The sequence below is a fragment of the Pantherophis guttatus genome, chromosome 16 (genome assembly GCF_059756535.1).
Source record: "Pantherophis guttatus breed Tessera chromosome 16, ASM5975653v1, whole genome shotgun sequence".
NCBI lineage: Eukaryota > Metazoa > Chordata > Lepidosauria > Squamata > Colubridae > Pantherophis > Pantherophis guttatus.
The window spans coordinates 5524741-5540732 of record NC_142078.1 but is presented as its reverse complement, the minus strand read 5'-3'; the positions used below and the strand labels follow the sequence as shown (position 1 = coordinate 5540732).

General features: G+C 46.8%; 2 protein-coding genes across 2 annotated transcripts in view; one reads left to right on the top strand and one right to left on the bottom strand.

The window, feature by feature from the left end:
- Positions 1 to 10274, top strand: part of CIZ1 (CDKN1A interacting zinc finger protein 1) — a 31244-nt gene extending 20970 nt beyond the window's left edge. Inside the window, exons 10-15 of the mRNA XM_087879498.1 lie at positions 648 to 732; positions 1935 to 2048; positions 2171 to 2335; positions 5712 to 5781; positions 6483 to 6604; positions 9623 to 10274. Of these exons, the coding sequence (XP_087735624.1) occupies positions 648 to 732; positions 1935 to 2048; positions 2171 to 2335; positions 5712 to 5781; positions 6483 to 6604; positions 9623 to 10108 (1042 nt within the window). The 3' untranslated portion in view covers positions 10109 to 10274. The remainder of the gene's footprint in view (positions 1 to 647; positions 733 to 1934; positions 2049 to 2170; positions 2336 to 5711; positions 5782 to 6482; positions 6605 to 9622) is intronic.
- A 2303-nt stretch (positions 10275 to 12577) lies between these two features.
- On the bottom strand, positions 12578 to 15798 carry BBLN (bublin coiled coil protein). The gene is made up of 2 exons (XM_034438761.3): positions 15610 to 15798; positions 12578 to 12867 (listed from the first exon to the last, which is right to left on the bottom strand). The coding sequence occupies exons 1-2, from the start codon at positions 15698 to 15700 to the stop codon at positions 12677 to 12679; spliced, it is 282 nt and encodes a 93-aa protein (XP_034294652.2). The 5' UTR covers positions 15701 to 15798; the 3' UTR covers positions 12578 to 12676.
- Positions 15799 to 15992: the final 194 nt, after the last annotated feature.

The following is a 15992-nucleotide window of genomic DNA, read 5'->3' as shown; positions in this document are numbered from 1 at the left end:
AATACTTACCTGTCATTTTAGTATGCACGGCAAAGAGAATGCCAGGTCTAATAAAACTTATTTTATTTATTTATTTATTTATTATTCAAACTTCTATACCGCCCTTCTCCTTTCGGACTCAGGGCGGTGAACAGCCAAAATAAAAACATTTATACATAACATTGCAATTAAAAATAGATTTAAAATAATTAAATAAATTTGGCCCATAATTTAAAACTTGTCAATTTAAAATCAGGATCAAAATTTTAAAACCAACCCTAAAATCAAGACAGACCGGCTAACTGAAAAAAAGTAAGTTTTTAGGGCCCGACGAAAAGTCCGGAGGTCGGAGATCACTCGTATCTCGGGGGGTAGATTATTCCCCCCCCCCCAAAAAAAGAACTTCAACACAACACACACCCATACACACACTTACACAGCAGTGAAGGTGGGCTCCCCTGCCTTGCTCTGGAGCAAGAACCAGAAGTGGAAATCCTTCGGGTTGCAAACGAGAGAAAAATCAAGCAGATTTGGAGCCGTTTTGCTCTCTCGGGCCAAAGGACGAGGTGGTTATGGGAGAGCTTGGGAGGCGATGGGGGGGCTGAAAAGGAGGCCGAGGAATCCTTCTGGGTTTTCTGATTTCCTTGAGAGGTTTCCCTTCCTTGCAGGGAAAGCCAGCAGCGCTGGTGTAATACCTGCCAGGTGAACTTCAGAGGTGACCTCATCAAACACCGGAGGACTCAGGAACACAAGGTAAAGGGCAGCTGGATTCAGCAGGTGAAGGGCACCTGGGTTTGGGGAAAACGGCAGAAAATTGTTCAGCTGGCCTAAATATCCCTTCCTTCGTTCCTCCCTCTCCTTCTTTCCTTCCTTCCGCCGTCCCTCCCTCCCTTTTCCTTGTTTCCTTGCTTTCCTTCCACCCTCCCTATTCCCTATCCCTCCCTGTCCTTCCTTTCCTCCTTCCTTCCTTCCTTCCTCTTCCTTGTTTCTTTGCTTTCCTTCCTCCCTCCCTCCTATTCCCAATCCCTCCCTCTCCTTCCTTTCCTCCTTCCTTCCTCCTTCCCTCTTCCTTGTTTCCTTGCTTTCCATCCTCCCTCCCTCGCTCCCTCCCTTTCTTCCTTGCTTTCCTTCCTTCCTCCCTCCCTCCCTCTCTTCCTCCGTCCTTCCCTCCCTCTTCCTTGTTTCCTTGATTTCCTCCCTCCCTCCCTCCTATTCCAATTCCCTCCCTCTCCTTCCTTTCCTCCTTCCTTCCTCTTCCTTGTTTCTTTGCTTTCCTTCCTCCCTCCCTCCTATTCCCAATCCCTCCCTCTCCTTCCTTTCCTCCTTCCTTCCTTCCTTCCTCTTCCTTGTTTCTTTGCTTTCCTCCCTCCCTCCCTCCTATTCCCAATCCCTCCTCCTCCTTCCTTCCTCCCTCTTCCTTGTTTCCTTGCTTTCTTCCTCCCTCCCTATTCCCAATCCCTCCTCCTCCTTCCTTTCCTCCTTCCTTCCTTCCTCTTCCTTGCTTTCCTCCCTCCCTCCCTCCTATTCCCAATCCCTCCCCTCCTTCCTTTCCTCCTTCCTTCCTTCCTCTTCCTTGTTTCCTTGCTTTCCTTCATACCTCCCTCCTATTCCCAATCTGTCTCCTCCCCCCTCCCTTTCTTCCTTGCTTTCCTTCCTCCCTCCCTCCCTTCTATTCCCAATCCCTCCCTCCCTCTGTCCTTCCCTCCCTCTTCCTTGTTTCCTTGCTTTCCTTCCACCCTCCCTCCTATTCCCAATCCGTCTCCTCCCTCCCTCGCTCCCTCCCTTTCTTCCTCCCTTTCCTTCCTTCCTCCCTCCCTTCTATTCCCAATCCCTCCCTCCCTCCCTCTGTCCTTCCCTCCCTCTTCCTTGTTTCCTTGCTTTCCTCCCTCCCTCCCTATTCCCAATCCCTCCCTCTCCTTCCTTCCTTCCTTCCCTCCTTCCCCCTCTCATTCCAGCTAGCCAAACGTTTCCTGCGTCCCTTTTGCACCGTCTGTAGCCGTTACTTCAAAACTCCCCGCAAGTTTGTGGAGCACATGAAATCCTTGGAGCACAAGCAGAAGGCTAAAGAGGTCAGAGGTTAAAAAAAAGTGGGGCGGGGTGGGATCCAGGGTCTTGATGAACTCTCTTTCTTCTTGCCCGTCTGTCTCTCCAACCGTCCTTCCTGACTCCCTCTTTTCCCGCACCTGGCCAGGTGAGGCTGGGCGAGAAAGACCTGGGCAGGCCCGAAGACTCCGAAGAGCTGATCACGGTGGACGCCGTGGGATGCTTTGAAGAGCAGGATGACGACGACGAAGAGGAAGACGAGGAAGCAGGGGAGGGGGCCCAGCTGGATCCGGCGGAGGCCGTAAATCAACAGGTAAGGGCCTTCTCAGCAGCTCCGTTTATTTGCGAGGAGGGAGAGCAGAACCAATGGGACTGGCCAGCAAATTTAGAAATCAGCTTTATTCAGATAAAGGCAGTGGTGAAATCCAATTTTTTTTTAGTACCGGTTCTGTGGGCGTGGTGTGGCTTGCTTTATTTATTTATTTATTTATTTATTTATTTATTTATTTATTTATTTATTTATTTATTTATTATTTAAATTTGTATACCGCCCTTCTCCCGAAGGACTCAGGGCGGTGAACAGCCAAAATTAAAATACATACAATATAAAATTTAAAATAATTTAAAAGCAGAATTAAATCGAATTGGCTTTGTGGGTGTGGCAGGGGAAGGATATTGCAAAATCTCCATTCCCACCCCACTCTGGGGATAGCCAGAGGTGGTATTTGCCGGTTCTCCGAACTACTCAAAATTTCCGCTACTGGTTCTCCAAACTGCTCAAAATTTACGCTACTGGTTCTCCAGAACCTCCTGGATTTCACCCCTGGATAAAGGTAAAAGGTAAAGGTTCCCCTCGCACATATGTGCTAGCCGTTCCCAACTCTAGGGGGCGGTGCTCATCTCCGTTTCAAAGCCGAAGTGCCAGTGCTGTCCGAAGACGTCTCCGTGGTCATGTGGCCGGCATGACTCAACGCCAAAGGCGCAAGGAACGCTGTTCCCTTCCCACCAAAGGTGGTCCCTGTTTTTCTACTTGCATTTTTTACCTGCTTTTGAACTGCTAGGTTGGCAGAAGCTGGGACAAGTCATGGGAGCTCACCCCATTACGCGGCAGTAGGGATTCGAACCGCTGAACTGTTGACCTTTCAATCGACAAGCTCAGCCTCTTCGCCACTGAGCCACCATGTCATTTATTTATATTTATTTATTTTGGTAGATAGATAGATAGATAGACAGATGATAGATAGATAGATAGATAGATAGATAGATAGATAGATAGATAGATGATAGATAGATAGATGATAGATAGATGGATAGATAGATGGATGGATGGATGGATGGATAGATAGATAGATAGATATTCAAATTCAATTGTATAGAATGCGAAGGATGTATGTTTGTGTTTTATTTTTATAGTTATGATGTGCACTGAAGATGGCATTTAATTTCATTGTATGAGGTACAATCACACTAAACTAAACTAAACTTATAAAATGGTATAAGTGGCTGGAGAATAGGAATAGGAATAACGGAGAAGAAAAATAGGGGTGAAATGTAAAAAAGGAAAGAATGAATATGTCAGTGTATAGAAAATATAAAGTTAATAGGGGTCTTAATAAATACACTAATTAAAAGGGGGGGCAAGAAGAAACTGGAATAATATAAAGGGAAAAGGGAGAAAATATAAATACTAGAAGATCATCACAAAGTATCTGTTAGAGTATATATATAAATGTTGTATGTCTTGAATGTCATTTTATGTTATAATAATAAAAAAAATTAAAACTAAACTAAACTTATAAAATGGTATAAGTGGCTGGAGAATAGGAATAGGAATAACGGAGAAGAAAAATAGGGGTGAAATGTAAAAAAGGAAAGAATGAATATGTCAGTGTATAGAAAATATAAAGTTAATAGGGGTCTTAATAAATACACTAATTAAAAGAGGGGGGGGCAAGAAGAAACTGGAATAATATAAAGGGAAAAGGGAGAAAATGTAAATACTAGAAGACCATCACGAAATAATCTGTTAAGAGAATATATATATATATATATATATATATATATATATATATATATATATATATATAAATGTTGTATGTCTTGTAATGTCATTTTATGTTATAATAATAATAAAAAATTTTAAAACTAAACTAAACTAAACTAAACTAAACTAAACTAAACTAAACTAAACTAAACTAAACTAAACTAAACTAAACTAAACTAGGCTGTAATAATTGAATTTTGCAAGGCCAGTTGTGTTTTTCCTGCCATCTTCCCTCAGAGACCCCCTTGAGTCTCGGGGAAGGGGAGAGGGAGCCTTCATGCCTCTCCCCCCATCTTCCTCTTTCCCACAATTTAAGGGATGTGTCCGCTTTTATTTATTTTTTTTGCAATCCCTTCTCCGTGTTTCCTTTGGAAAAAGGTTTGCAGAATATTTCTTAGCCATCTAAGCTAGGAATTTTCTCCCAGAGCTGGGGGAATCACACAAACACTCATCCACAGCCGTCTTTGCCAGAGCCTTCCCCTGCAGCACGGATTCCCCCCTAACCTTTAACCCCGCAGGGCTGGGACCCAACATGCTAGGAACACGTTTCTACTTCTCCCCCTCTTTTGCAAAACCCAAAAATGAAATTCTCTTTATTTTGTGAACATTCGAAGTCAAAGGTGGGAGTTTTAAATTCTCACCTCCTCTTCCTCATGAGCCTGGCTAGTCTAGTGAAGAGAAGGACCAGGGGAGACAGGAGAGCATCTTCCAATATTTGAGGGGCTGCCACAGAGAAAAGGAAGGGGGTCAAGCTATTTTCCAAAGCACCCAAAGCACTCACCGCCCTAAGTCCCTTCAGGGAGAAGGGCGGGATATAAATTTAATAAATATATAAATTTAATAAATATATATATAAAAGTCTTCCTATATTTGAGGGGCTGCCACAGAGAGGAGGAAGGGGGTCAAGCTATTCTCCAAAGCACCCGAAGGCCAGACAAGGAATAATAGATGGAAACTGACCGAGGAGAGATTCAACCTAGAAATAAAAGGAATTTTCTGACAGTGAGAACAATCAACCCATGGAACAGAAGTTGCCAACTGGAAGTTGTGGGAGCTTCATCCTACTTACCTACCTACTTATCTTCTTTCTTTTTCTTTCTTTCCTTCCTTCCTCCTACCTACCTTTCTCCTTCCTTCCTTTTCTCCTTCCTACCTACCTACTTACCTACCTATCCTGGAAGCTTTCAAGAAGAGACCGGCCTAAATAATAATAACATTTTACTATTTTAATGGGTTGTTTTATTAGAGTGTTTTGGCCAATTTATTTAATTGTTTTAAATTGCTTTTCATTTTTATATTGTCATGGTTTTATTTTTGGCTGTACACCGCCCTGAGTCCTTCGGGAGAAGGGCGTTATAGAAATTCAATAAAATAATAATAAAATAAAATAAAATAAAATAAAATAAAATAATAAAATAATAAAATAAAATAATAAAATAAAATAAAATAAATAAAATAAAATAAAATAAAATAATAAAATAAAATAAAATAATAAAATAATAAAATAATAAAATAAAAAATAATAAAATAAAAAATAATAAAATAAAAAATAAAAAAATAAAATAAATAAATAAATAAAACTGGACTAGATGACCTCCAAGGTCCCTTTCCCACTCTGTTAATCTCTTACTCATCCCTCTTCCAGGTTGGGCAGAGAGAAACATCTGTGGAAGACCCAGGAGGAAACGCCGAGTATTGTCCGGACACGGTCTATGGTAAGAGAAGCGAGTTGGCACTCTGTGTTGTATCTTTTTGTGCGTGTGTGTGTTTTCTTTCCTCTTTTTCTTGCTTCCTCTTTTGGTTTTCCTCCTGCAGAGGCTCAACAGGTAGAGAAATACCTCCTGGTTTGAAAAGCCCCCCCCCCCCCCATATCCCCTCCCCCACTCCCAGAAGCGGAACCACCAAACCGTCTCTCCAGTCCTGCCCACCTTCATTAACGTCATCCTCCCTTGGTAGTCCTCGGCTTACGGCCACCGTTTTGAGCCCAGCGTTTTCCGTTGCTGAGTGGAGACCTTTGTTCGGCAATGTTCTGCCCCATCTTATGACGGTTCTTGCCGCTTCTGTTAAGCGAATCCCCGCAGTCCTTAAATTACTTAATCGCTGTTAAGTGAATCTGCTTTGCTCGTCAGAAGGTCGCAAAACGGGGTCACGGGATCCCCGGGACTCTGCGACCGTCATAAGTACGAGTCCTGGGGTTTGCTGCAAGGGTCATTAAGTGTGAAAAAGGGCGCTAAGTCACTTTTTTCAGTGCTGTTGTAACTTTGGTCACTAAACGAAGTGCGGTAAGTGGAGGATTACTGGTAATAAGATTCTCGATACCTTCTCTTGGGAGCTGCAATGCTGCCCTTGTGTTCCCTCCTGGGGGTTTGATGCTTTCTTGAGCCGTGCCCTGCCTTTCTCCTCCCTCCTCTGCCAGGCCTGGATTTCCTGGTGCCCGTGGCAGGGTTCCTGTGCCAGCTGTGCCACAAATTCTACTCGAGCGACTCGGCCACGCGGCTCACCCACTGCAAGTCCCGGATGCATTTTGAGAACCTGCAGGTTAGTGTTTCCTTCCTCCCACTCTCCCTCCTTCTCATCCCCATCTCCCTCCTTCCTTCCTTCCTCCCTCTTTCCCTGCCTCCCTCCTTCTTTTTTCCCATCTTCCTTCCTTCCTCCCTTTTTCCCCATCTTCCTTCCTTCCTCCTTCCCACTTTCCCTGCCTCCCTCCTTCTTTTTCCCATCTTCCTTCCTTCCTCCCTCTTTCCCTGCCTCCCTTCTTTTCTCATCTTCCTTCCTTCTCCCTCTCTCCCATCCCCATCTCCCTTCCTTCCTCCCACTTTCCCTGCCTCCCTCCTTCTTTTTTCCCATCTTCCTTCCTCCCTCTTTCCCTTTTCCCCATCTTCCTTCCTTACTCCTTCCCACTTTCCCTGCCTCCCTCCTTCTTTTTCCCATCTTCCTTCCTCCCTCTTTCCCTGTCTCCCTTCTTTTCTCATCTTCCTTCCTTCTCTCCCTCTCTCCCATCCCCATCTCCCTTCCTTCCTCCCTCTTTCCCTGCCTCCCTCCTTCTTTTTTCCCATCTTCCTCCCTCCCTCATTCCCTTTTTCCCCATCTTCCTTCCTTACTCCTTCCCACTTTCCCTGCCTCCCTCCTTCTTTTTCCCATCTTCCTTCCTTCCTCCCACTTTCCCTGCCTCCCTTCTTTTTCCCATCTTCCTTCCTTCTCTCCCTCCCTCCTTCCCTGTCTCCCTTCTTTCTCATCTCCCTCTCTCCCTTCTTCCCTGCCTCCCTCCTTCTTTTTCCCATCTTCCTTCCTCCCACTCCCTCCCTCCTTCCTTCTCATCTTCCTTTCTTCCTCCCTCTCTCTTCTTCCCTGCCTCCCTCCTTCTCATCCCCATCTCCCTCCTTCCTTCCTCCTTCCCTTTCCCTGCCTTCTTTCCTATCTTCCTTCCTTCCTCCTCCTCCCTCCCTCCTTCTCATCTTCCTTCCTTCCTTCCTTCCTTCCTCTCTCCCTCCTTCCCTGCCTCCTTCTCATCCCCATCTCCCTCTTCCCTCTTTCCTGCCTCCCTCCTTCTGTTCCTCATCTTCCTTTCTTCCTCCCTCTCTCCCTCCTTTCCTGTCTCCCTCCCTCCTTTCTCATCTCCCTCTCTCCCTCCTTCCCTGCCTCTCTCCTTCTCATCCCCATCTCCCTCCTTCCTTCCTCCTTCCCTTTCCCTGCCTTCTTTCCTATCTTCCTTCCTTCCTCCTCCTCCCTCCCTCCTTCTCATCTTCCTTCCTTCCTTCCTTCCTCTCTCCCTCCTTCCCTGCCTCCTTCTCATCCCCATCTCCCTCTTCCCTCTTTCCTGCCTCCCTCCTTCTGTTCCTCATCTTCCTTTCTTCCTCCCTCTCTCCCTCCTTTCCTGTCTCCCTCCCTCCTTTCTCATCTCCCTCTCTCCCTCCTTCCCTGCCTCTCTCCTTCTCATCCCCATCTCCCTCCTTCCTTCCTCCTTCCCTTTCCCTGCCTTCTTTCCTATCTTCCTTCCTTCCTTCTCCTTCCCTCCTTCCCATCTTCCTTCCTTCCTTCCTTCCTTCCTTCCTTCCTCTCTCCCTCCTTCCCTGCCTCCTTCTCACCCCCATCTCCCTCCTCCCTCTTTCCGGCCTCCCTCCTTCTGTTCCTCATCTTCCTTCCTTCCTCCCTCTCCCTCCTTCTCATCCCCATCTTCCTCCTTCCTTCCTCCCTCCCTTTCCCTGCCTTCTTTCCTATCTTCCTTCCTTCCTTCCTCCTCCTCCCTCCCTCCTTTCCTCCCACTCTCCTTCCCTCCTTCCTATTTCCTCCCTCTCATTGCTATCTCCTCCACCCTCCCTCCCTGCCATCTAACGCTTCCCATCACCAGCTCCGCTAATTCTTTAATCCACTCGCCCACCTCCTCCCGGGAGCTTGGCGGATTTCAATGGGTCTCCACCCCCTTCTGGGCCAGCTGAAGTTCTCCTCTCTGGCCCTGGAAATCTGAACCCCGTTCCGGCATTTGTCCACGATCGGGGCTGCAGGAAAGTCCCCGACATACGACCGTAATGGAGCCCTGAATTTCAGCCACCAGCCGTGACGATCCTAAGGAGGCCATCTCGTGACCAATTTTAAATTCCTGGTTGATGGCAGTCATTAAAGGGATCTGTTGCTCGCTATGGGCCTTTTCTTTCTTTCTTTCTTTTTTTTTTTTTTGCTGGAAATTGGAAGTCATTCCCGGTTTCCAGGAAAAGAAATTGTCATAAATTGTGGCCACGCGACCGCAGGTCGCTGCAAAACGGACCACAAGATAAACATTTAAAAATTGAATAAATAAAGAAGCCCAGAAATGTAATAAATAAAAATAAATGCACAAAATGCGATTGCACGACTGCGTAAAGTTCTGAGGTCAGAACTAAAAATTTGAGTCTTAAGTCCTGGTTTTTCGGGGTTGTAACATCAAACGGTCACTAAGCAACCGGTCCTAAATCGAGGACTTCCTGCATTAGGATTTTGCTTGGCTTTAACCTTAAAAAAATAACCCTCCAAAAAAAGCAATTTCTTTTTGCCTGAACAGGCTCATTGCAGAGCCTTCATTATTCGGCCAACTGGACTTTGCTCCCTTAAGGTATTTTATCTCCATGAGGACTAGCGTGCTGCGTAAAATTGCAGTGGGGCTCACAATGGGTGGGCTGCTGGGGGTTCGGGAGAACCTCTAGCTAAGATTCTGTGCAGTTCGGAGAACCCCCAAATCCCACTCCTGGCTGGCACCGCCTGCCCCTCCCCAGAGGCCCCACGCGGCTTATTTTGGATGCAGGTAAGTGCAGAGTGTGCGCGGAGGCTCGGGGAGGGCGAAAAACGGAAAGTTTGGGAAGACCGATTCCGGCCTCCAGAGGGCCTCCAGAGCCTGGGGAGGCTGTTTTCACCCTCCCCAGAGGCTCGAGAAAAGCCTCCGGAGCCTGGGGAGGGCAGGCCACGGCCACCCAGCAACCGGGAAGAGAACCCCTTACTAAAATTTTTGAAGCCCACCCCTGGCTCACAACCATGTTTGAAGCACTTTTTTAAAAAGAGGTGGGTTTTTTTTTTTTCTGCCTGCAGCGGTACAGGGCCTCCCAGCTCCAGGCCACGGCGGAACATACCGAGACCCCCTCGCAGCCGACTGACCGCCAACCTCCCTCCGCGACCCAAACGCACGATCCAGAAGAAGCCGTTACCGGACACCAGAGAATCCCACCCGCTTGCGAGTCCCCCGAGGTCATCCAGACGTGCTCAGGATACTTTGAAACGGAGGATATCTGTGGAGTCCTGGTCATTGACGAGAGAAGCCAGCCGTCCTCGCCGCGGAGCGACAGCTCCGTGGGGCAAGACGCTGAGGGGTCAGGCGAGGGGGGCGGACCGCACCCCCCGCGAGAAGAGGCCGGCTTGGAAATTCAGCAAAAACTGGCTGTAGATTCTGCATCGACGGAGCCGGGGGAAGCCGAACCGAGCAAAGGAACAGCCGGCCAGGATGGGGTGCCTTCCACGTCGACCGAAGGGGAGACAGTCGTTACCCCCCGGCGGTCCAGCCGGCGCAGGGCGAGATGAGAGCGGAGGCAAAACTATTTTTTCCACCCCCCGCTGTAGTTTCCCCCCCCCCGAGAGTTTCTTCCCTCCCTTCGCCTTCCACTTTTAGCAAAAGAGAGAAACGTTCTAGTTTTCCTAGTTGGTTGTTTTCAAAAATAAAATTAAAAAAAAAAGAAAAGAAAGAAAACACCCCAACATTTTTTTTTTCTGTCTTCAATGCAGGGCTTACCGTAGAGAGAGAGAGAGAGAGAAAGAGAAAAAGGAAGGAAGGAAGGAAGGAGGAAAGAGAAAGAAAGAAAGGAAGGAAAGGAAGGAAGGAAGGAAGGAAGAAAGGAAGAAAGAAAGAGAAAGAAGGAAGGAAGAAAGAAAGAAAGAAAAAAAAGAAAGAAGAAAGAAAAAAAAGAAGAAAAAGAAAAGAAGAAAGAAAGAGGGAGGGAGGGAGGGGAGGGAAGGAAAGGGAAAAAAGAACAAAAAAAGAAAGAAAAAAGAAAGGGGGGGAAGGAACGAAGGAAGGAAAGAGGGAAAAAAGAACAAAAAGAAAAAAAGAAAAAAGAAAGGGAGGGAGGGGAAGGAACGAAGGAAGGAAGGAAAGGGAAAGAAAGGGAGGGGGTAAGGAACAAAGGAAAGAAGGAAGGAAGGAAAAAAAGGAAAAAAAAGAAAAAGGAAAGGAAGGAAGGAAAGAAAAAAGAAAAAGGAAAGGGAGGGAGGGAAAGGAAAGAAGGAAGGAAAGGGAAAAAAGAAAAGGGAGGGAGGGGGAAAGAAGGAAAAGGAAGGAAAGAAGAAAAAAAGGAAAGAAAAAGGGAGGGGAAGGAAGGAAGGAAGGAAAAGAAAGGAAAGGGAAAAAAGAAAAAAGAAAGAAAGGGAGGGAGGGGAAGGAACAAAGGAAGGAAGGGGAAGGAAGGAAAAGAAAGGGAAAAAAGAAAAAGAAAAAAAAATGAAGAAAGCACTTTGAAACAGGAAAGACAATCTGAGATATTTTGTACACTGTTCTATCATTTAATCAGTGACCAAATTCGGGCCAACGATCATAAGTTAATTGCAAGAAAATGTTTTCCAGGGTTTGTGCAATCGGCTAGCCGGGAGCGGTAAACCATGGTTAAAAAAACCATAAGCCTTTTTTACAAACATTCAGGGGCAGAACGTAGCCTGTTTTGCCCCTGAATGTTGGCCTTTTCAATCAGACCCATTCTGGTTTAAACTAAGCTAGACATTCAGTTAATGCTAGACAGAATTCTATCCCATTATCCAAATAAAGAGAGGTATGGTGGCATGGCAATTAACAGGACTTACAACCACAACGGAGCCCGAAATTTCTGTCATTAAGCGAGACAGTTGCTGAAAATACTTTGGACCCCACTTTTATGACCTTTCTTGCGTTCGTTGTTAAGTGGCTCACTGCAGTTGTTATGTTGGCAACCTGGTTTTTTGCAAAAAGATTGCAAAAGGGGATCATATCATTCCCGTGGGGACATTGCAACCATTATAAATAAGTTCTGCGGTGGCCTAGAGGTTGAGCTCTTGCCTCGCAGTCAGGAGGTTGTGAGTTCAATCCTGGGTAGAGGCAGATGTAGGGCCTCCTGCTTGGGCAGGGGGTTGGATTAAATGACCTCTGAGGTCCCTGCCAAATCTTGTTAAATGAGAGCTGGTTGCCAGGCATCTGAATTTTGATCTCCTAACCGCGGGGAATATTGCAACGGTCGTAAGGGTTGAAAAACGGTCATAAATCAGGGTTTTTTTTTTCCAGCGCCATCGTAACTGAAACTGGTCACGACATGAAATTTAAATCAAATCTAAAACGCTCACTACCTCACCCTATGACAATTCTCACAGCCACCACACCCATTTATTTAAAAAAAACCTTGCTTAAGAAACACTTAACAAGATCTTTTAAAGATGCTTTTAAAAGCCTCTGACGATCCCAGCTGACTTGCCTGATCAGCAGAGGCTATTTTTTTTTAAAAAAGCCTCTGACGATGCCAGCTGGCTTGCCTGATCGGCAGAGGCTATTTTTTTTTTAAAAGCCTCTGACGATCCCAGCTGACTTGCCTGATCGGCAGAGGCTATTTTTTTTTAAAAAGCCTCTGACGATCCCAGATGACTTGCCTGATCGGCAGAGGCTATTTTTTTTTTTTAAAGCCTCTGACGATCCCAGATGACTTGCCTGATCAGCAGAAACTTTTTTCTTTTTTTAAAGCCTCTGACGATCCCGGCTGACTTGCCTGATCGGCAGAGGCTTTTTTTCCCTTTAAAAACATTTTTTCTATAACCTCGAAGACGTCGTAGAAAAAATGCTTTTAAAATTTTTAAAAAAAAAGCCTCTGATGATTGCGCGGCTCAGCTGGGCAATGGGGGCGGGGGCAGGGATTTTTGCTACCGGTTCTCCGAACCACCCGCCTCCATCGCTACTGGATCGGGCGATCTGGTCCAAACCGGGAGCATTTCACCCCTGAGTACGGGGATCTCCCAACTCAAAACCACGAGATTCTGCGATGATTTTTTAAAGCTCGATTTAAGAAAATCTGCCGGTGAACCTCATCAGCCAGCGAGCTGCAACCTTTTAAAAAGTGTCAAAAAGTTGATTTTTGATCCTTAAGGATCTGGCTGGGCTTTTCGGGGTTCCCCATCCTGTCCGAGCTGCTGCTGCTGCTGGAACTCCAGACGAGTTTGCCGGTTCGATTCCAGTAGCTCCTTCAGCTGGGTGTTCAGGTGATCGTTTTTCTCCTCCAAGTGATCCAGGCAAGAGTTGATCTGGTCCAGCATGAGGTTGATGGCGGCGTATTCTGTTCGGGAGAGAATGAAAAAGGCAAAAGTGATTTCAAAGGGATCCAGGCCCTTCTTCCCTGGGCCTTAACTCCGTCTTTTAATTCATAAAGGAGGATATTTGTAGCTCAGGGTTGACATGTGTTCTGCCTGTTCTGTCCCCGTCCCACACGCACACACGCCAACAGACGTTCAGGAGTTAAAGACCAGCCGGCAAAACCCTTTTCCTTAGGATAATGGAACTTGGCAACAACCTAGTGGCTGCCTGCCAAGAGTTTATTATTTACAAAGAGGAGAGATAACTTCTCCCCACTTCTGATACATCAAAGGAAAGCAGCTCAATAATTACGGAATTAATCAAGTCCAGAGATACTCCAGCAAAGTCGTAAAGCAAAAGTCCGGCAATGCAGAATGGCGTGGAAGCTTTCAGCTTTGTTCGTCACAAGGTTTGACTGGCCACCACGCTCCCTTTTATATCCTGTGGGGTGTGGTCCAGTGACTCAGCCTAATCTTCTTCTGTTGCGCGCGCTTATCTCTGCGACACTGGCGTGGATCCAGCCAAGACTCATTACCCTCATCACTGTCCATCTGTGGCTGCGTGGATGTGCTTGGCCCCGGCCCTATCTCTTGCCGTTCGGCGGACACCGAAGGCATTGCCAGAGAGGAGGGTCCTGGAGAGGGAGGCCTTGCCAACTCCTCCCCTTCACTCTCGGAGTCCTCTCCTGATGATGACACAGGCTCCGGTAACGGAGCCACAACACTGCCCCAGCTTCGGACCCCAAAGAACGCAGCCCACACAAAGTCCGTACAAACCTTCGTTTACTAATTAAGGACTACTCATGAGTTTTTCTTAGTTGTTCGAACACAAGTACAGTTTAAATCAGTCTTTTCTGAACAAGGGCTGTTAATTTAACTTCATGAACAGCCGACAAGAATCCAAAGAATAAGAACTCAATTCTGAGGCACAGTATTTCAGATAACCGTAAGCTTACTGTGGTTGGCAGAATGCCCAGAAGCAATTTGCAGGAAAACTGACGAGAGAGAAACAAGAGCCGAATCAAACGTTTCTGGAATCAAGACACGAAGGAATATGAACGAAGATGTTCCCTGCAAATTGCTTCAGTCGGGGTTCCTCCTTAAATAGGCTAGGAAAGTGGCCAATTAGCCTCAAGCCTTTCTCTCGAGGAGACCTCCTCCTGAGGAGCCACTCCTGCCTTTGGGCAGCTCTGCGCATCCGTGCATCGAGAAGAGGCTCCTCCTCTTCTTCCTCTTCACTTATGGGAGCTTCTGGAGGTTCTGAAGGCCCTGGCTGAATCCCCGCCTCTGGCACCACATCTTCTCCAGCCTCCTCACTGTCCGACTCGAGTGCCAGCTGCACAGGCTGCTGGCGCAGCACCACACCAGCCTCCTCGCTGTCGGAATCAGCTACTAGCTGCACAGGCCGCTGATGGGCCACAACATGAGGGGTCCTTGGTGCTCTCTGAGCATGGCGGTTTTCTTGCAGACGTTTCATGACCCAACTAGGGAACATCATCAGTGCTAGAAGGGTGTGTGGAGAGAAGAGGAGGGAGGAGAAAGGGAGGAGAAGGAAGACTGTTGTGCTCTCTGAGCTTGCTTGTTTTCCTGCAGACGTTTAATGACCCAACTAGGGAACATTATCAGTGCTAATTAATTATTAATTCTTTTAATTATTTCATCGATAAAATTTATTGACCCCCTGTCTCCTTGCAAACGACTCTGGGCATGCTTACAGCATCATAAACTGTTTTTTAAAAAAACCATTAAAAATTGGATATAAAATATAACCAGAGGAGTAATTGCAATAAATAAATAAGTAAAATTTATTTTAGCCTTGCCTTCCGGGATTTATTTTTTTTTGGGGGGGGGGGGCTCCATCGCCGGAGGTTTTCAAAAACAGACTGCACGATGGTTTGACCTGGATGGTATGTATAAGGTTCCCAGTTGGGGCTGGTTTAGATGACCTCTGAGGTCCCAGTTCCAACCCTATGATTCTTCTATTTTAAAATCTCCCTTAGCTGCAACCTTTTGAGATGATTGCCAGACTGGCTAAAAAAAAACAACAAAAAACCAGACACCCACCCAGTTTGAAGAGGCAGAAACCCAGATATTAATGTTAACAGGTAAGAGTTGGAAGGGACCTTGGGAGGTCATCTAGTCCACCCCCCTTGCTCTCGCAGGAGACCTGTGCTAGGGGTTCGAAACCGCCGACCTTTCTGATCGACAAGCTCAGTCATTAATTTAATTACTGCCATTATTTAATACGGCCATCCATCTGGCGCAAAAGGAACATGGATCTACAAAAGGATCACGGCGGGGTACACAGATGCTTTCTGGGCCGGTCGGTCTCCTGGAATCTGCTGGCTTTCTACTTGCCAGGGATCTCCCCATTAAGATCCCTTCTCCAGCTCCAGGCACGCTGCAAAAGCAGCCCCCCCCTTCCCTGCTTGATCCCCTTGGGGGGAATCAAAGGAAGATCCCCTCCAGAGAGGGATCCACTGGGGAGGGATCCACTACCCTTGCAAAGGGATCTCAAACCTTGATCCCCTTGGAGGGGGGATCAAAGGAAGATCCCCACACACACCCCAGAGAGGGATCCACTAGGGAGGGATCCACTACCCTTGCAAAGGGATCTCAAGGCTTGATCCCCTTGGGGGGGATCAAAGGAAGATCCCCACCCACCCCCCAGAGAGGGATCCACTGGGGAGGGATCTACTTCCCTTGCAAAGGGATCTCAAGGTTACCTGCCTCCCCGAAGCCTTCCTCCTCCTCCTCCTCTTCCTCCTCGCCGCCCCGCCCCAGATGGAGCTGCGGCTCCCCGTTCGGACCCGACATCCCGGCTTGGGAAGCCCCGGCTAAGCCACGCCCACCACTTCCCGGATGGAACGCGGAGACAATGTTGCAAAATGGCCAGGCCACGCCCCCTTCCGAGATCTAAGCGGCTAAGCCCCGCCCCCTCGCCCCAGGTGATTTTCCAAACCAACCCCAGATATGAATAGCCTATTAGTATCAAATCTATTCAATGACTATTAAATCAAAGACATATTTAATTTATGCATTTTAATTTATGCATAATTTAATTTAAGCATTTATGTAATAATGCATAATAATAATAATGCATAATAAT